Source organism: Rhea pennata, chromosome 3 (assembly GCF_028389875.1).
Source record: "Rhea pennata isolate bPtePen1 chromosome 3, bPtePen1.pri, whole genome shotgun sequence".
Taxonomy (NCBI): Eukaryota; Metazoa; Chordata; class Aves; order Rheiformes; family Rheidae; genus Rhea; species Rhea pennata.
The window spans coordinates 65,813,843-65,841,434 of record NC_084665.1 but is presented as its reverse complement, the minus strand read 5'-3'; the positions used below and the strand labels follow the sequence as shown (position 1 = coordinate 65,841,434).

At 38.1% G+C, this 27,592-nt stretch overlaps 1 protein-coding gene across 1 annotated transcript in view; it reads left to right on the top strand.

Moving 5' to 3' along the window:
* PDE7B (phosphodiesterase 7B) overlaps nt 1–27,592 on the top strand; it is a 185,055-nt gene that overhangs the window by 50,122 nt on the left and 107,341 nt on the right. Inside the window, exon 3 of the mRNA XM_062572510.1 lies at nt 9,944–10,004. Within this exon, the coding sequence (XP_062428494.1) occupies nt 9,944–10,004 (61 nt within the window). The remainder of the gene's footprint in view (nt 1–9,943; nt 10,005–27,592) is intronic.

Genomic DNA, 27,592 nt, shown 5'->3' with positions numbered 1-27,592 from the left:
TTATCCCCACATAGAAAGTTGTCAAAAAGTTACATGTATATCAATGACGCTTCCTTTTAATGTAGAAGATGTTCTTTCTTAATGTCTCAAATTTTTGAAATGGAAAATTTTCCCCTCAAAACAGCACTTGCTTCTTTTTAGCTCCAGATGTTCTAGTTGTACAAACTGGATATATGCAGGGTGTACATGAAGTTCTGAAAGTCTTTTTTGCAATGCTGGAATTACTTGGGATTTTTATTTGATTTACGTTTTTTAAACAGCATTAATATGAGAGTACATCTAATTGATAGTTGTGACTGTAGAAGCATGTGTTGAAAGGTTAAAAACCCATTTTGGTTCCCCATTTTTACAGTATAAGTGTTTGGTTACATGCTGGATAGATGCCCACAATATTTTGAATCAGGCAATTGGTACAGAACAATTGAAAGTACTTAAGATACAGCTCTAGAAAATGTTTTTGCTGCTTAGAGTGGCAAAAGAAGTTAAAAATAAAGATAAGGCAAAAGCGCTCAAAGTGTTGGAGAAGGACAATCAGAATCGAATCTGGGTGAAAGTTGCAAGTGGCTGGGGATAAACGCAAGAGATACTGTCTGAAGGCAGGATTTTGTGTCGTAACACACTGAAATCCTCTATACAAAATAAATAAACAAGGCCTAAGGCCATTCTTTGATTGTGTCCACTTCGCATAGTGGCTGAGCCTGTCCTTGGGGCTTCATCTAACAACATGGTATTGCATAAAGGTTTTTATTTGTAACAAGTTTTCTTTGCAGGGTCCATAGCTGATGGCCAAGATTGATACAAAGTTAAGAAAAAACAAGGAGAGAAAGAGAGAGAGAGAGAGAGAGGGAAAGGGGAAAGCTCACTTTTAACAGGACGACCATTTCTTAGTCATTCGCAGAACCATACTATTTTCAAGTGAAAGCAGTAACTTTGCCTCACAGGTGAGGTTCTGGGAGGTTTAGTTTCCCACCTTTTGCCTGTGAATGCTCTGTATTCCCTTCTACTGAAGCTGGCTGCTCAACTAGACCTTCCATAGGTATGTTCTGAGGCTTGTCTAATGATCTCTAACCTTCTCCTTCCTGGTTTGTTGATCAACTCGTCGTTCTGTTACCTAAGTCTGTGTCTATGCCAGAAAACGAGTTAAGGCAGTGGACTTGTGGAAGTATTACCTGGATGTCAGCATGCTTTTGGCATGACTTATTCTTATCAACTCCCATTCTTTAAAAAGTGAAGCACTGTAAAGGCTTGGTGCATACCGATGTTCTAGAGAACCCAAGAAAACCAAGAAAAGTAGAGAAGCAGGCAGGCCACCAGCAAACGGTGGCATTCACAAAGTGGTCAGGACATTAGTCTTATTCATATACTAGGTAGGAGAAATCCGATGCCTGTTTTAGCGTCCAGTCTTCTACGTGTCTTTCGTGAGATTGTGCTTCTGTTTGCAAAGCATACAATATGCAGTGGGCACGTGCAAAAATCAGATGCCAAAATTTATCCCACAGTGCTTTGACTAGCTCAAGATGAACTTTTAGGTTCAGACTTGTGATTTGGTTCTTGGAAGGTGATGTGTCAGTTAGTACTTCTGAGGCTTTGACCTGTCTTTTGATCCAACAGATCAGTGGTAAATATATGAGAAATACATGTAGCTGGAGTCCTAATTTTTCACAAATTAATCCTATATATTCCCCCCATTAGTTATTTCAGTAGAAAGTGAGAATTAAAATGGCAGTAACCATAGAAAGCAGCTGGGAGAACAGTCCAACTCTGCAACTTAGAGGAGGAAAGACAATTATGTGGTCCATAAAATGTTTAAAGACAGAGGACTTTGATACTTCACATCAGAGCAATAATAGAGACAATGAATTTGCCTTTTCCCTAGTACTGATGTTTTACGTCGTACCCCCCTCCCGCTTAGAATTGTTTTTGTGGTGGGAGGATCCGTTACGTAACCTACAGATGTTCGACATTCTTTAAAATGTAAACTTGAAGGTGAACTATAGTATAAATTCATCCCATGAGGGTAAAAAATTCAGTCTGCTCTTTAACATTTCTTGGATGCTGGCACCCCTTTAGAAGGTTGTGCCAAGGTCTCCAAGTTATGCCTCCCCTGCTAATGCACACTTGCCTGTGACTTACTGCTTATTAAAACCCCAAATTGTTATTGCTCTAGTAGTCCTGGATTTGGCTTTCAGTGTCCATGTCATAAACACTTAGAAACAGGGGTACCATGTTGAAACACTGAAGAATTTTCAAGGGGATCAGGTCTACTGGCGCCTCTCTAATGAAGTCACATACTGTTAAACTAACTTTTTTCCCCTTAGCTGAAGAAGAAACAATGCAGTTAAACTGCTATATCCATTTTCCAGCAACATTAATCCATTTCAAACCACTCCAAACCATAGTAAATCACAGGTTTGTGAGAGAACAAACTGCCTAAAGGTTCACGTCGGGCTATTCAGCCCACAAACAAGTTGCTGACTAGCAACAATGGTTGGTTGGGAATTATTGCTCAGTTTACTGTAATTACTCCTGATGCTGTGTCTTCTGTTTGGACTAGCCGAGGGTCTACAGCGAGGTGAATTCCAGAGTAAAACACATTGCTGAGGTTGTGCTGGAGACTGACACTGAGAGAGCACTGAGAGGTATTTGAGCAGTGTGTTTCACTTCCTGCATCGAAGAGAAACCTTCCCTTTCACTGGGAAAGGAAATATCTCCCAAAACAAATTTGCCCAGGCCTAGCTATTCTACTCTGAAGCAACTCGGCTGGATGTTAGTAGATGTTGGATTTTCAGTTTAACTGCTCAATTCGGATGCAAAATAGCAAAGGTGGAACCCCTACCCATGGAACATGGTATAATTGCAATATAATATGCTGTTAGTACCTTGTAATAATCTTAAGAGCAGCAAAGGTAGTATTCTGACTGCTAATGCTGTTGAAAGTCAATAGTTAGTATGCCGTGATTACACTGCATTTATAAATGGATGGGCTTTTATGTCTGAAGATACCAGATTTAGAGGTTGTACACAATACAACTTAGCTCAAGATAAGTGTGCCTTTTGGAGCTCAGTTTAGCACAGCTCTTGTGTACACTTTTACAGCATAGTCATTATGGGAAAACTTGCCAAATTCAGGTAGAAATTTTTAGTTTAGTTTAGTTTTAGTTTTAGGTAACTTTTTAGCAGGTATAAATTAAAGTTTAGTCTTACACTTTAGTTAAGCATAAGTTTTGATCTCTAGTAATTCAGGGAACAGTTAATAATCTCTGAAGATGTAATATGTAAACAATTAAAATTTTTATGGCTCTGGAGCAGTTTTATTGGCTGAACACTTCTATCAGTATTCACTACCAATAGGAATGTTTATATGTTCAGTCCTCTGATTGTTTCATAATAATCATATTTTCATGTAAGAAAGGCTAAATAAAGTTACTGAAGAATTCAGAGATGGAAATTCAAGTCATAGGAATTGGCTGAGCTTTTTGCAATCATTTACTCTGCAGAAAATTGATTAAACATGGGCCTGATAATTAAATATAAAATAAGGCATGATATGGAGAAAAGATTTTCTCTCTAAACAAGTAAAAACAATGGCCTTGAAAGGTACCTGTCAATAATAAGAAGTTATCATAAAAGCCATCATCATTGCAGAAAACCTTAAGGTCAGCAAGGCTAGAAATTCAGCAAAACTCAGGGTGTTAAATGTCTAAGTACGTTTCAAGAGTATGCAGAGTACTGATAGGGAATTCCCTTCTTTTACTCAGTCGTTCGTTTAATCTCTGCAAGAGAGCGTTGTGAGGCTTTCGTTCTGGGGCAGGTGATAGCTACGAAGGCTGTGGGCAGGATACACTACCTACGGCTGTCTGCTCTGGCAGTTTCTGTACTCTCCTGAGCCCCTGTTAGAGAGGGGACACTGAGCTGGAAGTATCCCAAGTTTAACAAGGCACTAGAATTCCTGCGATTCCTGCACTCTGATGTTTCATTAGCATCCAGGAGGAATCTGCCTTAAATCTCTTCCCAGGCAGCCTGGAAACAAAGAGCATGAGGCCGGATTCATGACTTCATGAAATATTGCCTTCATTTTCAACTATTTATACAAATGACCAGTGGTTTTTATGAAAGATTGTAGTGATGTTGCTTTTCGCACTGACTTCACATTTATAAATCATTAGTATTGAAGTGATGCTTCTACATACTGGAGGACTGTACTATTCAGGTACTTTTTAAAGGTGATAGGGAAAGGAATGTAATAGGAAAACAGAAATATGAATAAAAGTAGCATTTTTTGCCTCTGAGATCATCCAGAACTATTTTCATATAAATGCAGAAGCTGTTTGCTCTCTATTAAATTCTATAAATCAGATGTTTTTATAAATATGTCTTTTAACTCTCGTTTATACAAGAATGAGAAATTATGTGCAGTACTGTAGGAAAAAAAGAAAGAAAGAAAGAAAGGGGGAAAAAAAGCTCTTTTACTAAACAATGTTGTTATGTACAATTGGCCTCCTTCTACTACTGGTGAAAGTAAACTACAACCTTAAGGTTGTTTCAAAGGAAGAAACTAGCTGGTAGGCTTACCTATGTGAAATGAAATCAGTGTCCAATTAGCAAATCTCCTTGATTTAGAGATATAATAATCCGTGTCACATCTTGCAAAAAGGAAATTACCCATTGCTTACTGTCATCTCTGTCTGATCATCTGCATTAAGTACCTCATCGATTACTGCAATGTTGGAAGAGGCACGTGTGTAGAACATCACACTCAGTATGCGCTGGAGAAAACAGAGCAGAGTGAAGACTATAAATATTGTTCTTACTTCCATAACCTTTTACCTGTGTAAGCTGGCTCTTCAAAACTTGTTTGTCTGTAGCTTAAAAAGGTCAAAACTGTTCATGCAAAAAAAATCTTACCACCTTTTAAAATTACTCTAAAATTACTAAAATAGGTAAATGTTAATTAAATGCATTTAGTAAGTAGAAAATGAAGATGCTACATATTGCAGTTTGAATGAGAAAAGGATTCTGGTGTTTACTTGCTGAATTTTGTCATAGGTGAGAATTTAGCCCTATTTATTTGCTTCAATTGCTTGATATGCATCTCTCCTCCTAAACATATAATGATTTAATTTATCACACATATAGAACTTGAATATCATGAACTTCAAAAAGGCGTTTTAGTAGATAAAAATTTCTCCACAACATAGAGAAACTAAGGGCATATTCTGTCTGGGGTATGTATACACTGCTTACTGATACATACCTAAGTACTCAAATGCAGGTGATGCGACCTGCAGGAATGCTGGAAATGGAAAAGCAGTCTATGAAAGATCACCTCAATACCAGTGAAGTAATACGAGATACATTACAAAATTAGTACAGCTGTCTAGAGTAGATCTCAATCAGCTCTCTGCATGAACTTTTCTTCTTCCAGTTGTACCCTACCTTTCTGCAGCTTTGCTTTAATTATTTTGGCACAGGGCTCCATAGTATCCTGTAAACAGGTCATCTTGCCTGAGCGCACCCTTCACCAGTGCAGTCCCTTCCTGTGGAGGATTGTGCCCATGTAACATAGTGCTTCTCTTCTGATAGGTGGTATTGGGCCATCACAGCCTACCGGGCAGGCTTCAAGTCTTCCGATTTACTTATTTCATCAAAAGACCAGAGTTCATTTCACATTTTTTCTGAATATCATGTCTCTTTATCTCTATTCTCTAACTGCAACTCTTTCTTTCTTTTTTTTTTTTTTCCTTTGTTTTTCTAAACTCCATTTTCAGCTGCTCCTTGATTCTCTCCTTTTTTCCATGGGGGACTTGTAAACCTGGTTTAGCACATTTCAGCTTGTGCAACAGACACAGACTCATGGTATGTGCCTGATCTCAGAAAAGGGAGTTGGGAGTATAAAATTCATTAATTTATTTTCTTATCTAAGCATAAATACTTTCTCATATGCATAATGAATTGCAGACTGCAGTCCTATGTGGAAATACATCTTTATTACTGAAAATAATATTAACTGAGAATGACTATACTTTATTCCGTTCTGAAAGAGAAAAAAAAAGAAGCAGCCTAGTCCAGAATTCAGTGAATCAAGAGATATGAAGGAATAACAAACATCTGGAGGAGCTAACTTTATTTATATTTCCCTACCTCTTTCTTAAGTCTGACCACTTCCAAGCACAGCAGTGAGTTAAGATTTTCAACAAGAAATCCTCTCTAACACAAGTATGTACCATTGCACTTCAGGGCAAGTGAAAACTGGTGGTATTATTTTCAGAACTTCCCTTGTAAACCCATCAATGTACTGTCCAACATCTCAGGACTAAGTATAGCAAGAGCTGAATATAGCTTCTTTCCCAGTGAAGAGGTCAGTCCCAGCAGTGCTGTAATAGTCTTAACCATGAAGCCGAAACTGAGATTTAAAACATCCCAAACTCAGGGATCATTTAGATGCAAGAATATGATCTGTTATGTATTAGAGAGTGAAATCTTGGAATTTCAGTGGGATTCAAATGCAGACTTGGACTATAAATCCATCTCTGCTGTAGATTTCAAGAAATGAAGTTGAGAGCCAGTTTTCCTGTCTGAGCTCATTGCTCTACCTAAATGAACAGTATGCTCAGTCTTTATAGCACACGATTGATACTCTTACCTCCCTGAACTGGGAACAGAAGCTGGCATCTTCTTCCAGACCTGATTTATATGAATACCACAAGTGCTGCTTATAAGCAACATCATTAAGAAGCTGTTTAGCTAGTCTTTAGAAGAGATGTTGCATTTCTCTCTCAACTTTCCCAACAGACATATGTGAGTAGGTGATCTGCACATGTGCAGTCTTTCTGCAGATGTGCAGCAGATATATCCAGGGCTGTTCTTCCTCTCTTCTCTGCTTTCCGACTAGTTGAAATTAAAAAGTTAAATAACCTATGTCTGATGTCAAATTCCTACTCCTGCTCTCTGAGGGATCCACTATTGACTCTGGAGCCAGCTTAGAAACTTTCAGGAGAGAATGAGCAGCTGCTTTGGGGCTGGTATAATCTTCCTGCCTTGGAAATGGACAGGGAGTGGAGAGAGTCTTGGCCCCGTGTCTCACTACCATCCCCAATATACAAGCTAGTGGAACGGACCCAACCCAGAAAGGGAAATAAGCTGGGCCAGGAAAAGGGCAGGAGAAATTTATCCTACCTTGGCAGGCTTTTGTAGCAGTGGTGGCAAAGTGTCAGTCTAATCCTAAAGATTAAATATTGAAGTCCTTCCTTACTTCTTGTTCGTGGAAAATATTTGCTAACAGCGAAAATGCCCAAATGACTATTTTTGTGGGATGAGCAAAAATGAGTCCCTGCTACACTTCTGTGCCACTTTACACATCCAGGCTCCAACCAGATCTTTTTTGGATACTTGAGTAGTTTAGTAACAGCTTATTTTTCATCCCATTGATGTGTACCTATGAGCTTTTACTGGCATCAGAAATAAAACTGCTGCAGTATCTTTTCCTCATGGTATTTCCAGCTGCAGCATAAGTAGTGAAAAAATTCCTGAAACAGGCTGACTGTTGCAGCATGTTTTTCATTCAGTTCTGTGGGTTGCAAGGGTTAAGGGGATTCAGATAAGCCTCTGAACTGGTATACAGTTATCTGAATCTTACTTCCAAACTTTTCAAAGTTCATCCGTCCTCATAATGGATCCCGTGGGATGTTAGCGGACTCAATGGAACATTAGCTGTTTTCCCAATTTCATAATACTAGGACTGGTAAGTATTGTCAGATATTACAAGACACAATTTGCCAGCCTGAAATGTAATGTTTATATAAATATGTCTGGAACATGCAATATGTCTGAGGGATTAAACGAAAAAACAACCAAGAGTTTTCAAAGAGCAGCTTAGATTCGGGGGTGAGAGAGGAGATGAATTTTGAAGTGCTTTCTCAAATCTCTGCATCTCTAAATATCCCAATGGCTCTGAAGAAGAAGCTGGAAGATTTCTGTGAAAGGCAACCCGTACGTTAACTCTCTTTCTTGAAGAACAAAAAGAAAATTTCTTTGCCTCCTGAGAGGGAGCTGGTATAAGAGCATTCAGAGAATTAAGTTTGAAATGCTGGTGCTGTTCCTGTGCAATCTCTCTGCAATCTTCCAGGAGTATGTGCTCCCACCTAGGAAGGCTAATATAGGCATCTGTGTGTTCTTTTTAGATGTACCGAGATGTGCCGAGATGTACCGAGGAGGCTCTGTGTGGGAAGTGGCCTTTTGTTTGTTTGTTGGTGTTTATTTTGGAGTGAGGGAGGTAAAGGCTGCTTGAAAAACAGTGAGTTTCAAATGTTTTGTTCAGTTACCGCACTGTTGCTGTTCTCCTTTGAAGCTCCAGCGTTTTTTATTTTTCTAATTCTTTCTAAGTTCCAGTATTTGTTGTAAATACCAGTTCATATTAACCTCCACCCCCAAAAAAGACAATAATAACCAATTTATCTTACGTAAGAGAGAAAGCCTTAGGTGCTGTAAAAGAGAAAGGAAAATATGTGAGAAAGAGAGGGAAAGGAAAATGAGGGGAAATGGACAGTTCTCCGCAGTTTGCTAAACTTGAACAACTGTGTTTTTATTCCCTTTTGGTCGTAGACACCAAAAGCACAAAATATGTAGATAAGCAAGTATGGACCATTTCAAATATGAGGCTGCCCTTAACACAAGCTTTGAATGTAGTGATAAAAATCTGAATATTTTTTGCAGTGCCTGAGGCAGCCACTGCTGAAGTGAGAACTGACTTTAACAGGAGCTGGATCAGGCCCATAAGCCGCACCAGTTTGCTTCCTCCTGTCAGCTGAACTGACCTGTCTGTCTACATAAAGGACCTAACAGTTGTGTCTTTTCCCTGAAAAAAAACCAAATACTATTGTACTCTGATTCTAACCCTAATGATGTTCTTGTACTGAGTATGCACAGGGAAACAAAACTAGCCCCGATAATATATCTGTACATGTTAATATTATTTTTAATTTACAAAACACTAGCACAGAGATAAAATAATTGTACTTTACAAAAAAACAGTCTTTACTCATAGGTCTTAGCTAGAGCTGAAATTCAACGTGAAATGAAATGATTGTTTAATAATTTTTTTAGAACTTTTTTTTCTTTAAATAGACACCTTTTACAGAATACAGAAATGGCTGAATCAGCATGGCTCTTATTCCTGATCTCTGAGAGGAGGGAATGCGGAACGGACGCTGGAACGTCAATCCGATCAACCACCGGCAGAACAGCAATGTGGAATGAAATACTAAGCTTAACTGTTCATACACTTACAGGCTGTGGCTTCATGTTCCTGTCCTGCCGCTGGCAGATCTAATGTACAGGTGATTGACTGTCCTGGTCTGCTTGTTCTTGACCCTCACTTGTGACCAGAGATCGCTACCTCAATTCTGACACCAGTTCAGCTGTTTGCAAGGTGATGGTCTGAACTGCAGCTGTGAAATTACTGCATTTTTTAAACCCTTCCAAAAAAAATCTACCTTTTTTTTTTTTTTAGTTGGATCATTTCAAAGACATTGTTTAGGGTATATCCAGGTAAGAACTGAATATACTGGAGAGGGCCATAACTTCTATCAGTGGGAGGTGAGGCCACCTGTAAAACTGGGTCCGATGCTAATAGATAGTAACGTGGATGAACTATTTGCTTCAGCCATAGAGAATGAAAGTAATAGTTGCTAGCTTAAATTTTACTTTGTGAATACTGAGGAATATACCAGTGAGAATTTTATACTTACCTTTCTTTACACATTAACGATGTGCTGGACTGTCTATTCTTCCAAAAATCTTTGGCTACTTGAAAATCTTTTGATTATGACATTATTAACAAGGTGTCTTTGAGCATCTCTAGTGCCAAACCAGAGACAGCAGAGGACAAGGACAGAGAAACTACTGCAAAGTCTTTAACTAAATATACATTTTCTTTTCTTTTCAGAGGTGCGGAGAAATCTTATTTGATAACCCTGACCAGAATGCCAAATGTGTTCGCATGCTAGGTAAGTGTAAGAGTCTTTTGCCCTTTTGATATGAGAGGTGTGTGGAAGCATATTTCGTGGCGGGTTTCTTCTCAAAAGCAAATGATAATGGCATGTATGTAGCTCACCTACACGTAGTCCTCATTATTATATTCTTAATGATGAATTTTCAGTTACTTGAATGGTATCGTTCCGGTAGTGCCAATCTACATAGATAAAAATATAGCTGTATCAGGACCATAATTGTTATCTGTGATACACTCAAGTTCAGAACTCATCTGGAAAAGCTGAAAACTTCTGTAATCAAGCCAGCATTTTAAAACTGACTAGAGAAAATTTGAACTTCTATAGGTTACATAACCTTAATAGAAGGGATCATTTATATAGGTAGGAAAAGAATGTCAGGTTCACAGATGTATTTCAAAAGCCTGTGGATCAGGCCTTCAGCTGCATCAGTCAGCAGAATTCCAGTCACTGGAATTTCACCAGTTTGCACCAGCTGGGCCCTTTGTCCACCATTTGTAAAATTTAATAATGGGCAGAAATGTCTGTCCTTTGGGAACAGTACAGGAGTGTTCTGCTAGGATTCATTAATTTCTGTGACCAATTTTATTGTATTTGTTTGTTTCATCTGTAGTGCTAGTACGGAAATATTAACATAATTAGTACTACAGTGAAAAATAGTTGTAGGTATCTAAAAACATAGAAGATAATATTTACTCAGAAAAAACGAAATCATGGAACATTTGTAGGATTAGGCTTTAAACTCTGAAGACCTTTCACCTGCCAGAACTGAGACAAATTTAGAGCATTGCATCTAGTAACACGGAGGCTGAAATTGTCACAGTTTTAAAAATTGCAACTGGCAATGTCTAGGAACTTAATTCCCATCTGGGTGCATGGCTGCGCTCTGTAATAACAGATTATGTGGTTTGTTGTTTATATTCATTAAATCCTTTTGTCACAATAGACCATAATTGCTGTAGAGGAAATCTGTCATGCTTATAGTGCACAGATCCCAACAGATGAACTGACACAATGGACCATAATGATCTGTTACAGCAATGATCCATGGTTAGAGGTTCTAAATGGCACAGGCTGACAGAAAAGATACACTTGTGATCCTTTATGATGCCAATTATAATCTTGGCTTAAATACCATTGAGTTCTTAAGACTGTACTTCTAAGGAAGTTATATCCATGCAAATGTTATTATCTCCATTTTTTAAAAAATAAAGGAGACAGAGCACAAAAGCCTGAACTAAAGGTGAAAGTCTTCAGTTTCAGCTGGCTGACCATTCAGCTGTTTTTTATACTAAGTCAGTCCAAACCTGGGGGCTTGGCATTGTCCTTAGTGCAAATGATTCTTTCAGAGCACTGAACAGAGCAATATCTTGTTTCCATTACGTATATTCTTTTCTATGTCTCCTAGCTTGTGCCTGTGTAAGAATAAGAAATATGCTGTACTTCTGTAAGGAAACAGATAAGAATCTACAAAAGATCCAAGGGGCCAAGCCAAAGGTGTGGCTAGCTCACGGACTTTCTCAGGCAGAGGCTATATCTCTAGCGAAATAAAAAATAAAGTTTCTTCCCTACTATTATTATTCATCAGTGTAGATAGCAAATTAAGGACCATAGTGTCCTATATACTAATTGATGCAGTGAGCTGAGGTTGTTCTAAATGTAGGTGGATATCCCACAGCTGGCTCTGTAAATGGTATGGGAAGTAGAAGCAAGCATTATATGGCTGATCTGAGGGCAACTACTGGGAACAAACTCCACTGTCCTGTTTTGTTAGAGAAATTTTTTCAAGGAAATGCATGTGGCTCTGAGAGTGCTACAAAGCCAGGGAACTTCCATTCTGATTCTTTCTGCTTTCATGTCAAACTCTGTGAGGAAGAGCAGGAGCCAGAAATTATGCGGGCTGAAATGAAAGATCTAAGACATTAGCTGAATGCATCATGTAGTATCTGATTTCAGATTTTACAAGGGAACTGAGTTTCCAAGGGAATGAAAGGCAAAGTTTGTCACTGATCAATGTAAAGCTGACATTGTAATGTCTGTGGGTATAACTAGTGAACAAAGCACAACATGCCTTCAGAGAGGGACATCTTTGTTGACTACGCAGTCTTTGAAATGTGCTGAAACAGTCGTGCTGTCATTTAGTGTAACGGTGACACAGTGCTGAAAGAAATCAAGAGGGCGAGTCCCAGCAACCACAAGAGGGTAATTATTTAGTATGAAAAGAAACACAAGAGTCTGGAACACTAAATATATTCCTCCAGGTAGCTCTGACACAAGAGCAGTCTATACTTGGAACTGTGCATTATTAAATGACAGCAATTATTTTTGGCAAAAAAAAGTCCATATCTGGATTTTACTACTGATTCTGGTTTTGCTTCAAATGCAAAGATTTTTGGAATAATGCCAGGCTTGCTACTATGATTTCAAATTCCTTAATGTTACATAGATTCTGTGGATAAAGTTATTTTTCCATAAAGATTGAGGAAAGAGGTTTGCATTGAAAATCTTGTTCTGTTCTTATTTTTCTACTGAAAAACAAGAATTGTTTGATAAAGAAATGTCTAAATGTTTACGATGGCTACAGTCGAAGTAGGTAACTTTTCAATGGACTGACTTGACATTGCTTAACCAAAAGTTAGGAGCAAGAAAATCAGTCTAATGCCTGTTTTTTTAGCACTGGAGTTCTTGGGTTTTATATCCCAAGTGTGAAAAGTAACTTGAAAAAATAAATTAAATGGTCACTTAACTGTGCTTCCTGAGGATATAATAGATAACACCTATGTGTTCTGCCCAGGATATGCTTATTATCAGTGTAATGATGTGTACTCAACTACTTAGAGAAAGTGGTGTTCTCCCTCTTATGCTTTATATTACACTTGTTTCCTTATGTTGTGGTAGATAAAGCTACATAACTTTTGTAACTTGCAGAAGAAAGCTGGTCAATGCTCCACCTTAGCCTTCTAAAGATCCAACGTCGGGTCCTAAATCTATCACAAATTTTTTGAGTATGGCATTGAGTAAAGCTTTAAACATCCCTGTGCTTCCATTGTCCCTTGAAAAATGGGAAGAGAAGTGCTTCGTCACTTCTCAGCAATGCTGAGGATAAGTTTTGAAGTTGAGAATATATAGAAATACCATGCTGTCAGCAAAAGCATGTTGCCAGAAGTTTCCCTTCAGGTTTGGAGTCTCTCAGGAGCCTCAGGTAATTCATCAGCATTTCCATATAGGGAGCAAACCTGCACTGTTCTACTTAAACTGGAACTAATTTGTTATAAAGTTAATGTAGATACTCAGCCATGACCAGTTTGATAGATATGCTGAACTAGATGTCAAAAACATTTTACTTTATGCTACCTTCTAGAAGTTAGAACCCTGGCATCCTCACATCCTTTACTTATACTGATTTTGATTTTAAAAGAGATTGTTGGCACCAGAATTGAACAAATAGCAGAGTACTCACTGTCTGGTTATTAGTTCATATATTCATATTATGCAGGGCAGAAGGAACTCTCCTTACAGGCCCATTGCTATTTTCAATGGCATAACCTGTAGTTAATTTTTCCCATATGTAGACAGACATATTCTGAGCTCAGACATGACACAATGTCATATCATGCAGAGATAATTGGGTTAGTTTGCTGTGGAAATTACTGGTTGGGTGCCTAAGGTAATTAACTCTGCTGGGAAGACTTGCATACAAGCTTGGAAGAGTGTGAAGTTAATGCAACTTTACCAGTTCTCACATCTTAACTAGCTTGCTCAAAGCTCACTCAATAACCTCTACAAGGCAGAGCACTGAGTTTTATGAATTTATCCTGGAAGGAATAACATTCCCATATCAGGCTTTAGGATTGATACAGAGGAAAGTGCTCATGCAGAAATATTTTAGAATGATGAAACATATTAAAATGTCTGTGGTGATCTTACATGTTGCTCTGAGTTAGTTCATTTCTACTGTTGTTGTCAATCCTTTTCTATTGTTCTAATATTGCGCCTCTTTTATTGTGGTATAGAAGAAGCAGCTATCCCAGAAATGCACATTGGGAAGGATTGTCTGCTATTGATCTATTATCTTAAAAGGAGAATTAGACATTTGAGATAAAAACCTTATTCTTGAATACACCTGTCCCTCTAGCCTGTCGATGTGTAGTCTGTGGGGCTGTGAGCTATCATATCTGCCTGCATAACAAAAATTCTTTGGAATTTCTTTGCCCAGATATTTGTAATGGTACAGAAAAAAAAATGTTGGTCACCTGGCTCTCCCAGGGCACTACGGTCGCCTTAGTCATGTCAATTTGTCACTGATAACATGACAGTATATAAACTACTCTGACTCAGTAATTTATTTTTTTAATACTCATATTGCCATTTTGCATAAAGGTCTGCCAGAAAGAGATTTGTTTTCACTTTAGGAGTGAAATATAGTTTATAAATATATAGTGTATAAAGAGATATCAGCTTGTTGAAGATAGCCAAGGAAAAGCTTGGTTTTCCTTATATTTGCTATATAGGAAATATGTAGGCACAACCATCATAACATATACACGATTAAATCATCCCACCAGTTTCATCGGTTCAGCCTCATGATGACAGCAGAGTAAAGGGAAGGAATAATAAAAGCTTATGATCTAGTATATTATTCTAATGACCAGACTTCTACCACCAGATTTTGTAATGACTTCTCACTGAAACACTGGGTAGTTTTGGAAGAGGTCATGCCTCTTGCTAGCTAACTCTGCAGTATACAGAGGTCTTTCCAAGAGAAAAGTGTACTGTTCTCCGTAAGGAGCTCCTTAAGGAACTAGTTAGTAAGATGAAAACAGAAGCCTACCAGATACCCTATGGCAAACGGCTGAGGTGCTTTCTTTTCATTATTATGAATTCCATAGACAGGAATAATGTGGGTGGGTTTTGTTTCCCTCTTGGTGTAGACTTAATCCTTGCAGAAGTAGACAGATGAATCCTTGTTTGGAATAAAAGTAGTTTCCTCACAAATAGCCATGTAGAATTCATCCAAGAAAAGAGTAATCAAAAAAAAAAAGGAAAGAAAAAAGAAAGAAAGTATGTGTCAGAGGGAGAACCTTTTCCTTCTCAGACTAGTAAAACATCAATTTGTTGTTTTGGAGCCACACACTTACTTTTATATTCCTAATTACCCTCCAAAAAAGATGTTTTGTGGCATGCTTCTACCGTTTATTACCTATGGAGAGTTATGGTCAAAGGAATCAGCATCTGGCCATAAAATGAGTTTCATGGATCCAGCTTCAGTCTTGGTGGCTCTTTGCCCACAACAGAAAACCACCACACATTTGAGCAGAGTTGGCAGCTGCAGCTTAGGAGAGAGACATTACTGGAATAACAACTGTATTGAAAGCCAGGATTGAGGGGTACTGGCAAGGCTCTGGCTGGCTGGCCTCTAACTTACATAAGCATTGAACTCATCTTCACTGAAAAAAAAAAGTTTGATTTAAATTTACTCTGAGAAGCTTAATAAGGTAAATAACTATATAACCTAAAAGAAATAAATCTAAAAAATTGTTAAATGTGTTAGTTTGACCTGAAGTGGAGGGGGGAAAAAAATAAGGCAGCTAAGGAAATAGTTCTGCCTTGATCAAACTGTTCAGCTCTGTAGAGCTTTCTGGAGCTTTCACTGATATAATTTGAAATGTGACCCTATATCTCTGGTACACCCAAAACTTCTACTGAAACCGATAGGCATGCATGAGCAATGGTGCTCTAAGTAGCCAAACATATTTATATCCCAATCATTTGAAGACCTACACATGCACTTGACCTTATGCAGACTAAGTATTCTATCTATGCAAATGACATTAAAATAAGCACATGAAATAGTCTTTATAAAATTAAGCAATTTTTATGAAAAAAAAAATCTTCACTGACTAGTAAGCTATCTACAATTGTTACAATGCTGCTCATCCAGATTAATCAGAACTTTATAGTGATGGGTGGGGGTTTAGGATGTCTACTACAAAAGCATTGGTTTCTTTTCGATGAGCAGCTTGCAGGACATGAAGAGGGCAAGCAGTTTCTTCCATGCTAAGGCAGTGATGTGAATGCATACAGAAAGACAAACATTATGCATCTTTCTGATATTTTGTTAATGTAGATAAATTCAGATCTAAACATAAAAATCTGTGCTATGAGCTTTTCACTTGTGTTTTATATTGTAACTGCCAATAAAAGTCTCTCAAGGTACCATTTCTACCAAGAATTTATTATGAATAGAATAATATGAGGTAGATAAGATTTCTGGAACAGTAACCTCATTTGAGCAGACAAAAAGCAGATATTTTCAAACCACCCCTAATAGCTTTTTTTTTTTTTTTCAAAATATCATTCTAGTGTATTAACACACTTTAAAAGTAGGACTTAGCTCATAACCTTGCAATTATACTTGTAAATGCACTAAAAAAGTGGCCTTAACACCATCAAAATAGCAGCTTATTGGTCCTTCATGTCATTTAATTTAAGACACTCAGCCCTCCTTGCCCAGTTGATTCTCTCTTACTGTTTTAAATGTTTTGTGTTTAATGCTTAATGTTTAAAACATATGCAATATGTTTTAAATCTCTCTAGTTTTCTGTAAGAATGCTCATTATTTGTTCACCAGAGTGGTAAAGAAGAGGCTAAAGACTCGGTGCATCAACCCATACTTTATCCGGAAGGCCTCAGTCGAGATTCCAGGCTGCCCACGTTGGAGTGTAGCTTGGAAACTGAGATTGGCAAAGTGGTGGGCACGAGGCTACAACAGAGGATCCTTTGTCAAGGCGTCTACAGTGTACATACGCCGTCATTGTGCCCCTTCATCACTGTGTTATCACTTTGTGCTAAACAGATAGGAGCTCTTTGTCTCTACTCTCATGAGATTTGTGCCCAAACCACACAGAAGGTAAATATCAGACACATCTTCATGTTTCATGACCACTTGAGTAATCTGGCTAAGAAACGGTAAAATATATATATACATATATATAAATGATAAAATGAATTGAAAATTCTGACACTCAGTACATTTGAAAAAGCAGTTCTCTAGTATCATCTCACTAGTGCAGTAATATTGGTTTAATTAATAATTTATATAAATGTATAGCCTCGTAGCTGAGTGGCAGTAACCACCTGTTTATCCTGTTCTGTCTGGTAAATCAGGTCAGACTGAAATCTCTTTTCTTGACAGTATTCTACCTTTCACAAGGGTGCTAAAGGAGACAAAAGCTCATCTTAGTGTTTTGAGCAGGCACGTAAAACACTTTTCTAAATGTTTTCCCTTTTCTAAATGATTTCCCTTTTTTTTTTTCTGTCGCTGAAAGCTAACTTGAATCATAGGTAGTTTTTATCCTAAATCTGAGCTTGGTACAGGAAAGAAATGGGGGCATCAGGGATCTTTGAAGGAACATGGTAATGTGGAATTCATGCATGAGGATATGACCCTCATTGTATGATGTAGACACATCATGATAGCCTTCTGTAGAAGGGAAAGTTGCTGTGTTGCCCATGCCTACACAAGCCATTCATTGGAACCAAGGAACCGAGGGGCTCAATTTAGATGCCAAAGCTCAGGGGGTTGTCAAAAAGCAAACAAAGAGCCCCATACACACCCAGAAGTCCCCAAATCCCTAACTCTTTAGCCTCTGTTTCCATCAAAAAGGCATTTTGATTTGACGGACAATCTCACTGTATCTCATTAGAAAAAAACATAGAATCATAAGTCCTGTCTTACAGCGGCATCCAAAGCATGTCTACAAATACCAGCAGAATTTAGTGCAGTACAAAACCAAGAAGGACCTTCATTTTCATTCAGAGCATGCTGAAGACAGAGAAATTGCATTCTGCTTCCTGTATACATAATAAACTGAGAGTATAAACTATGAATTCTGGGCTTTCATTGCCCTTAAGCAGTTAAAACCCACAGCACCCACTTTTCATCTTTCTTACGTACGAGGCTAAAGACAATACAGGTTGGGTGGGATAAAGCATTTGAAGCTCACTATTGATGCTGCACAAGAAAAATGATGGGAGGGCTACTAAACATACTAAACGTATGGCTCCAGGAGGACAGCAAATAGGACTGTGACTTCCAGGCCATATAGGGAACATGTACACATTACACAAGGAAAACCATGAGTTTTGTTTCCCAAATCTTTCCTTCTTAAAAAAAAAAAAAAAAAAAAAAAAAAAAAAAAGGCACTAATTAGATGAAGTAGAGAAACAGTTGCTTCACTGATTTACTGAAGATGATCTCATATCTTATTTCATGGTATTTGTCACATGAGTTATTGCTGATCCCCTGTTGAAAAAAAGATTTAATGCCTATTCAATCTGCTGCCTCACAGTTTGATTTTTCCTCGTGCCTAACCTCGTGCCGAAACATGGACTGCATTCACATAATTTCCCATCTTCTTTGTCCAAACTGGTATGAGTGGGATGCGTTCACCAAAGTACTTGCTGTACAGAAAATTGCTGTGACTAACCATATTGCAATAATAACGTCTCGCAAAATGGGAAGGGGGGGTAAGGAACAATTAATGGAGATAGTAATGGAACCGAACTTCAGAGGAAAACACTTATCCATAGTTTTGCAACCAACCCTGCCTTTATGATGGCAGAAGTATAATAAGATCTCTTAGATGCAAACACTTCCAAACTTTGATGTAAATGGTTCAAATTCATATTTAGTGGTTGAGCTCATCTCTAGCAAATAATCTTTGTTTCTTTGGTTATTACTTGGTGATACCTTGTAATTTCACAGTCTCTGCAATTCTCTGCAATTTACTACAGATTACTGGGTAGCTACCCTTAGTAAGAGTGATTTATGTTTGAGAAAACCCTGGAATTTCTTTGCTTTCAAACTATCTGTTCCTGACTGCAAAAGTTCATAAGCGTCTCAGCTTAAGAATGCATTTCTTCTCTATTTTCCCGTGCTCTGTATTGTAAATGATGTCTCACTGTACTTTGGACATAAGTACTTTTTGCCTATTCTAAGTTGTTGTTAATAATTTTACCATTCTTATTAAGAATTAGTAGGATTTTTTTCATTATATAGGCTAAAAAAAATCCACACTATCAAACACCTGCTGTTCTTTGGCTTTGCTGGCTGGGTAGGTAGCTAGCTTCCCCTGATGTCTTCAGCTTCCCTTTTTCTATTTTTTTATAGTTTATTATTTCTAATCTTTATCTATTTTCTTTCTTATACTTCTTGTATTTCCTAAAGCATCAAGCTGATATCTTAGATCATCCCTTGATTATTCAACTACTAAAGCATGTATTTAAATATTCTCACTGAAGCCAAAATATGCCTAGATGGAAATATCTTCCTGTGTCCGGCACTTCGCATGCCCAAGCCCTGATTTGATCCAGATACTTAAGACTCTAGACTCATGGAATTATTAAGTGTGACTATGAATATTTGTAGTAAAATTTCATTTAGCAACAAGAAATGGAACTTCTGAATCTCAAATACCAATGTCAAGAGAGTACAGTAGAGTACTTCTTACAGAAGAGTTCAGAGAATGCTCCTACTATATTTCCCTTATATGGCATACCTCTCACTACTCAGATGAAATAATGCTGAAAACAGTTCGGATGGGGTTTTCTCAGTAAATGTAGACATTTGTAAAAAAAAAAGAAAAGAAAAGAAAAGAAAGAAAGAAAGAAAGGTCTACGTATGAGCTGTCACCTAATTTTTCCTTTTGTAGTTAAAAAGAATGAGAAAAAGGATCTTCAGTGGGACTCTAAATTAGATGTTTGAAACTGGTCTGATGAATCCTACTCAGAAAGCACCAATTTCTCCCTGTTGACTGTTAAGGGAGCTGAAGCCAGGATGCATGCAGGTGCAGGAGATGAATCCTACTCTTGGAATACAGACATAGTTTTTCAAGGTGCTCAGAGTGCTAACATTTCTAGACTGGTGATAATAGAAAATTGGGGCAATTAACCTCATCTGTAAGATAATTAATTATATGTAAGAGCAATTTCCAAGTTTGCAGCATATTGTAGTAATATTTGAAAGCACTATAAAAGATTTTTCAGATGCTTATGAGGTCTAGAGTGGCCTGGTGGTCACACTGTCCTGTGGGAGGAAAATTTAACTGTATTGTGAAGCATTTGGATGTGAAGACTAAACTTAGTCCCTTACATCTGAAACATGGCTTTGATTTTCATACTATTTTAAATACAAATATCATCCCATGGTAACATTTTTAAGGAGAGGACTACAGAACCTCCTTGCAGACAGTGTGTCTACCTTAGTGTTCAGATCAGGAGCATGTTTTTGAGGTGCTATCTTAATTCACTGTGAACTTTGCTTTGCACCACGGAGCAGTCTCAGAATACACAGACTGGACTACTTACCGTGTAAGTAAAGTGAACCACATGCTCTAGGAATGTACCTAGCTGCATGGGAATATATCAGAAATAGTGCAGACTGAAGCCTCCGGAGCACATCTAGTGCAGATATTTAGTCTTCAGCACCAGCTGTTTAACTCTTTACAGATCTGCTCCTATTGTGGTATGCTATTTGCTCCTGTGAACCCAGCCAGCGAGTCAATAATAGCTGTGGCTTCAACCCGTCAGCTGCTCTAATACTCAGATTTCTGTATCTGCAGAGTGCCTTCAGGACCATGCAACCCAGTTAAGGTTTAACTGAGGTGCGGGGGATGTAGATGAACTGTAATTTATGACTGGCAGTAAGCATGTGTTTTCCTGGGTGTCATTTGCTTACCTCCAGCGTACATACCACCAATGTGTGTGTGTGTGTAACCAAAAAGTTCACCACGTATTTGCCTTCCACTGAGAAATGAAGACAGATTTACAGGAAATGGTAAATGTGATTTAATCTAAGGTGGAATACTGTTCTTACTGAAACTTAAGGTAAAATACTTTTAATAATAGGACAGGATTTCACACCAAGTTTATATGTGAATATAAAATAAATTCAATTTAACATACTTATTTCAGAGGACTTAATAATATTCCAGAGCTTTGTTTATGGACAAAACATGTAAGTTAATTTTGTAGTGTCTTTGGTGTTTATAACAGAGAGTGCTAATGAAAGGAACTCAGAAATACTGGCATCACACACTTTATCAGGGGATATTTTTAGAAGAAAGAAAGAACTGATGGCCTAGAACTCATGTCTCCACCTGAATATAGTGTGGGCAATAAACTAACATCAATATTGTGTAACTCCATCATGACAAGAAATACATTACCATACTGACAAAATATGAGATATTTATTTTTAAAGTTTTTTAGTCAGTTAGAAAAAAGTGTATAAAAATTTCCCATCAATACATATCAGCTATACCAAGAGATATCATTCATTTTGTCTTCATGTTTTTATTATTAAATATCATACAAAATCATGAACATCATCTTTGAAAAAATCCTCTGCATTTTCACTCTGAATTTAGAGTTTTTACAAAAGTACAAAAGACAAATTTATAGTTAAGGTACATGACCAGGCACTTCATCAAGATCCAGAATGTGCCCTGGCACTCTTATCATTAAGATGGGCATTTATCAAGAGACTGGTCATTGTTTGTCTAAAAAAAGACAGAAATTTTATCTCCCTCGGCTCCAGCTGCTCTGGAAAGATTTTCTAATGGAATCTGATTTCTTTTCCTATTGGTTTCCAGAATTTAATATTTACAGACACAGGTCAGTCAGTATCTGCCATGCAACAAAATTATTGTTACACTGATATTATTTTGCTTTGCTTTGGAAACCTCAGACAGAGTTGCCAATATACCCAGCCATTCTGTGACTATTCGATTTAAATTGCCAGGTGATTGCTCCTGTGAAGGAAGTTGAGGGGATATGAAAAAAAGCTAAGGGAAAGCATAAATTATTTCAGTCCTCAGCTAGTTACATGATGCAGCAACAACAGCAGCCACTGCTGGAAAGGGGAGATGAATGACAGAGGCTCTGCTGTAATTTCTGCTATCAGCAGAGAGTGTAACAACAGGCTTGAATCCACTGGTTTAATCAGAGGTAATAAAACGTCCAGGGAGCTACCACTTCTGAGATGCAAGTGCAATTGCTATCATTGTACATTTGCCCTAGAGGGCTCTTTAGGCAAGTGCATGTCATAATATTTTAGAAGCCCAAAGAATCCAAGTTCATGTGACTTTAATTATTAACATATTTCCCTTTTCATGAAAAGAAGGAATGGAAGCATCATAAATCAGGATGTCCAATCTCGTTTATTTTCTGTTGCTTGAGAACAACACTCAGGGCTTTTGAAGTCTTTATGTTATTTGTTTCACAGGGGAAAATCACATTATAATAACTCTCAGAACATTTTGGAGAGAAAATTCTGTTGTTTTTGGATATTTTTGTATTAATCCAATCCAGTTTCTCTGTGCCATGAAGAAATCTGTGTTTGGTTTGAGTAGAACCATCTTAGATACCACAGTTGCTTCAAATTGTGCAGCTCATTGAGACAAAACAAAAAGTCTCTTGATAATTGATGACTGAATAAACAAAGATGAAACTGAAGGCAGATGTGTGCTGGAAAGCTTTCTGAAATCCTAGGATGGGATAGGGGAGAGTTTGGTTTTGTTTTTAATCAGAAGCACCACAATTCTCTCCTTACCCATTACATTTCCTACTTGACATTTTTTGTTCTTAATCGTTGCTGGGGGAAGGTGTTGCTGGTGTTTCATTTTAAGCGAATTTCCAGTAGTAAATCTAGAAAGGTTTTAGGCTGGCAGCTGTGTGCATTCAAGCCCTCCCTCTGCAAAGAGGGAACGGCATAAATCCCTCTGATACTGTCCTGCCAGTAAACTTCTTCCTTGACACGGAAAGATCATCTGTAGGAATTACTAAGCAACTAGCACCTTTGCCCATCTGTTTTTTATATTCTTACTGAAGCTGCCTCAAGAGTAACAAGAAGTGCTACAGGACCTCGTATTATGGACACATTTAACTCTCTCAGTAGGAGCAAAACCAGAATTACAGCTTCCCAGGGGCAGAACCCATGATTCAGCTCCCATCTTTGTTTCTCCTGCCACTATGCCTGCGTCTTTTTTACTCAAAAACTGACTTGCCTTTGATAACAATCATGAAATCAAGTTGGTTGGACAAAGAGTTCCTTCAGAAATATTTGACAAAAACTATCCTCCTGAAATTGGATTAAGTAATTGCATTTTCAGTAAAAAAAGATGAAAACTTGAGACTAAAATTCAGTAATTTTTAGTGGAAAACCTTTGCCAGAAACAAGCTGTAGATTCAAAAAAGCTGCTGTAGCATTTTACAGGCAAGGTAGGTGAAGCTCCATACACTTCAGTTCTTGTATGGAGGATGTACTTCACCATGTGTCTTGCTGAATTATCGCAGGATATGACAAGTAGCACTGGTGACACCTCATGGTTGAAGAGCCTTCGTCACAGAGGAAGGTGAGATGATGAGAGAGGCACACTACAATTCACTTGAAGAATTCCTATGGCAGCTGGAATCAAATTTTTCCAGATGGAAGCTGAAACTTGGATTGTGGGAGAAAATGAGTTTTCAGTTGCTTTGACAGATAGTAACACTCCCTGCAGAGTTCAGGAACTTTTTGATAAATATATACGGTAGGTGATAATCTGATTTCCTACCATGTTTTTGACTGAGATTGTTCAAAGAGAGCTACTGAATAAGATCTTTACCCAAGTGCAGTGGCCTTCCTTTGTGATACTAACTTGTCTGATACAACATAAGGTGAAACTGGGTTTGCATGTGGACATGGATGGATTAATGGGAGTGATGGAGCTGATGTACAAAGTGCTTATGTTAGTTCTAGATCAGTACCATTGTATGGCTTGTGAGTGTCTTGCTGACAGAACAGTCTTCTAGGTGGGATAGAAAAGTTAGCTCTTAACTCCCTGTGCTCGCTGGCGATTCTATGGCGTTTCTTTTATGAGATCTTTTATACAAACATTTATTACGATACCCTAGGAAAGGACTTCTACATTGTAAACAAATACATTCGTCTTTTATTCCCTTTAATTGTTGGTGCAATATGTAGCAACACACTATCCTAAATGGGATTTAATTGGGCATTGGACAAAAGTGCAAGGAGGCTTTAGTCACCCTTCCAGTTTTTCACATTTGCCTACGCAGCACCTGCTCCCACATTTCAGGCTGCTTTTTCCTGAGTGTTAGTGGCACAAACACGTGCCAGTTACCCCTTGCTAACTGGCATGGGTTTTTTATCTTTTGGTTAAAAAAAAAAATCTCTAAGGAGGCCATCAAAACAAGTGTGTCTGTCTTTGCAGTATAGCTTTTTTGTCTACATTTTCCCCTGTCTTCATAAAGCTGCCCTACAGTGTTGGTTAGTGTGTAATGAAAAGCACTGTGACAAGATATTTACAGTTTCTCCTAGGAGAAATACCACATCAATTTGTTTCTAAGTCTCAGAATGTCTGAGACGTGCAAATGTCAATACCATAGGGCAACTCAAAAAAGTATTCACTAAGTAAAGGAGCAATACCGGAATATACAATTAGCAGGTTGTGTCTTCTATAGTTATTAGGTATTGAAACAGCCGCTCAAGTCCCAGTGGGTATATGAAAGCATCTGGATAGAGCCTATCAGCCAGTTAGAAAAACAATACGAACAAACTAATGACAAACAGTCCCTGTTCACTTGAGAATCTCACTCCTGCATTTCATTTATCTCTCAAGCACTTGACCAACAGTTAATTCACAGAGAACTATTGAAAAGCTAGTTACATTTTTTAAAAAAACTAAATAAAAAATTAAGACTGGTTTTAAAAGCCAAAAGTAGATCCAATTTTAAAATTACAACATATTCTATTGGGATTAAAATCCGATTCTACTGAAGAAGCCTTTTGACATTTGACATTGTGATCTCTGAGCCAGGAGATAACAACATTTAAGACGAGTTTGTGAAGCATAGGCAAGACCCTCCTTCTCCCTCATCCTAGATGAGTGTCATAACCATCACACTCATTTCACTCCTGCACACATATGCACAATAAACCTTGATTTTTTTTTTTTTTTTTTTGCATAGTAGCACAGCTCCAGCAGGGAGCAGACAGGCTGTTCCTGCTCAGCACACCTAAAGCCTGCAGGTGCGGCATTCTGCCAGGAGGTGTGAGCTGTGGATTTGCATTGCCTCAGGCAGACAATGAAATTGAGACTGGCTCCTCCATTTTATGAATAACCCATGCAAACACTAATCTGCTATATAAAGAGAAAGTTCTTTTTTTCCAGTCATATTTAGTAATGGTCACCGCTGGAGTTTCTGATGACCCCATCCTTCACCTGGCATGCTCTGAGGACACTGATGGCTCTGAATTCCAGGGTGCTCTGGTAGATAAATGCTTCATGTTGGGGTACAGGTAGGATGGAAATGTGAACTAGACAGTGGTTTCTCGGCTCGGCCTAAACTGAGGTGCTTTTGAGTATGTGCAGACTCAAATCTTTTAGACACCTACTGGACTTTAAGGTTAAAAGCAAGCAAGCAAACAAAAAATTTGCACCAGGTACAGAGCTGAAGCCTTTTCAGCTCTGCTGAAGCTAACTGGGAATTTTTTAAGGGTATTACTGTTGGATTTAAGCACAAAATCCTATTTAGAACTCCTAAATTCCATTTCAGGAACATTTTTTTGGATCTAGTCCTTAACATCTTGATGGCAGCCTATGCCATGTTCTCACATTCAGTAAGAAATAGACATTGACAAGTCTCGTCCATAATATCAATTCATAGCAGCTGTAGACTGTTTCTGGTCATCAGCATTCTTTAATTATTAATAACAATTTTAGTCATCATGAGTCAAAAAGCTTCTCTTTTTCTGGAAAAGGGTTAGGAAGATATTTTTTCTTTCGAGCAGTAGATGTTTTTAAAGCAAAACCCCAAAATTTTAACCAGATTTAAATATATGAAGTGCAAATCCCCAGATAATTAGCACATTATATAGCTAATTTGCTAAATAAATAATAGATACATCAAATAACAATTTCTACTAAAGAACGCCCCAAACAATTTTGCAATAAAATTCATGCCTTGATTGTGCATACACTTCTGCTTTATAAAGACTATTTTTACTCTAAGAGTAGACAAGATGTTACTGTATGAACTTCATTCATGTTACTTTTTAATCCATTCTTTGGAAGCATTCTAATGTTGAAACCAGTTCTTCTAATAACAATTTTGTGTCTTTATTGCCTATGGGACATAAGGCTAACCAGAAATACAACAGTTCCCTGTGCTAAAGCATTGGTCCCTGCATATAAAAGACCTTTCTCTTGCAGTGTGAGACATTTCTGTCTTTGTACTTTCCAACTGGTATTAACAGGAATCAGCACAAATCAGAAATACGCACAGAAGATTTCCTATATGTATTTGCTGCTTTGTCTCTTACCGAAGAGACTTCCCCTGTGTTCCCCTGCTACATTACACGCAGTCTGAAGTCAGGAGGAAGTGCAGTGAATGCAGTTGGCTTATTCCCCCCAGGAGCTCCCTCTGGTAGTGTATGTCAAAGTACTCCCAACCATCAGTCTGTCAGGTCTGCTTGGATGTTTTGGAAGACAGCGTGCTCTGAATGACAATGTAACAATAGCAGGCTGATTTTTCAGCGGCCAGCACTGATAACTCTGATAAACAGTCTTCTTGAGGTAAGAAGTGACGCATATCAGAGGTTCCTGCTTTAGACGCCAAGGTTATTTGTCATGTAATTGGATATTGTTGGAGAAAACCATAATTATCCAAGATTTAAAGGCATACGGTCATCTAGTTGATAACATGTGGTCAATGATAATCATTTTCTGCTGAATCCACTGTAATCTTTCCTGTAATTTAAGCATTGTATGTACTTTTAAGAGGTATATAGTACAACAAATCTGTGATGTACTGGTTTTGTGTTTATTGTTAAGTTATAGGCTTGGCGTGCTTGGTAGGGGTAAAACTGAGACTCTCCTACTTCAAAAGCCCGTGAAGTTGTCACTCAGGGAAAGTGAGAACCACATACATCCGAAAGCAGATGCAAAGCTCTAGCCGTAACTCTATCCAGCAGAGAGCAGCTGTAGTGAATACCTGCCATTACTATCAAGTTTTGACTATATGCTGACCCATGTCCCTCTGCAAGTACAATAAAAATCCCACTTGGCATACGGTAAGGTCAATCATTAACTGTGCCTTAATTTGCCAAATGCAGCTGCCCCTTGGCTGCCCAGAGGCTGGGACCTCTTGCAAGGTCTAGGGAATCTGCCACTCCTGTCCTCAGCTCCCTCTCGAGCCCTCCCTTCTCCTCTCCGGCCGCTCCACTCTCCCTTCTGCTGAATTTTTATTAGAGCTGAGTCCCAATATTCCTAATCCGTTCCTCATAACTCTGATGGAAGCTTTTATTACATCATGCATTGGCTGATCCAGGAGTTGCTAGGAAGGAGCTGGCTTATCTGTTCCAGTATGCTTAGGCAATTAATAAACTGGTGGGCTACCTCCTGCTTCCAGGAAGTAAAAGACTGTCACATCACAACAGGTTGTAGCTCCTGTCCCCAAGGAATAAATCTTTTTCAAAAATATGAAAGCTCACAAAGTTACACAAAACAGTAATTCCTCTG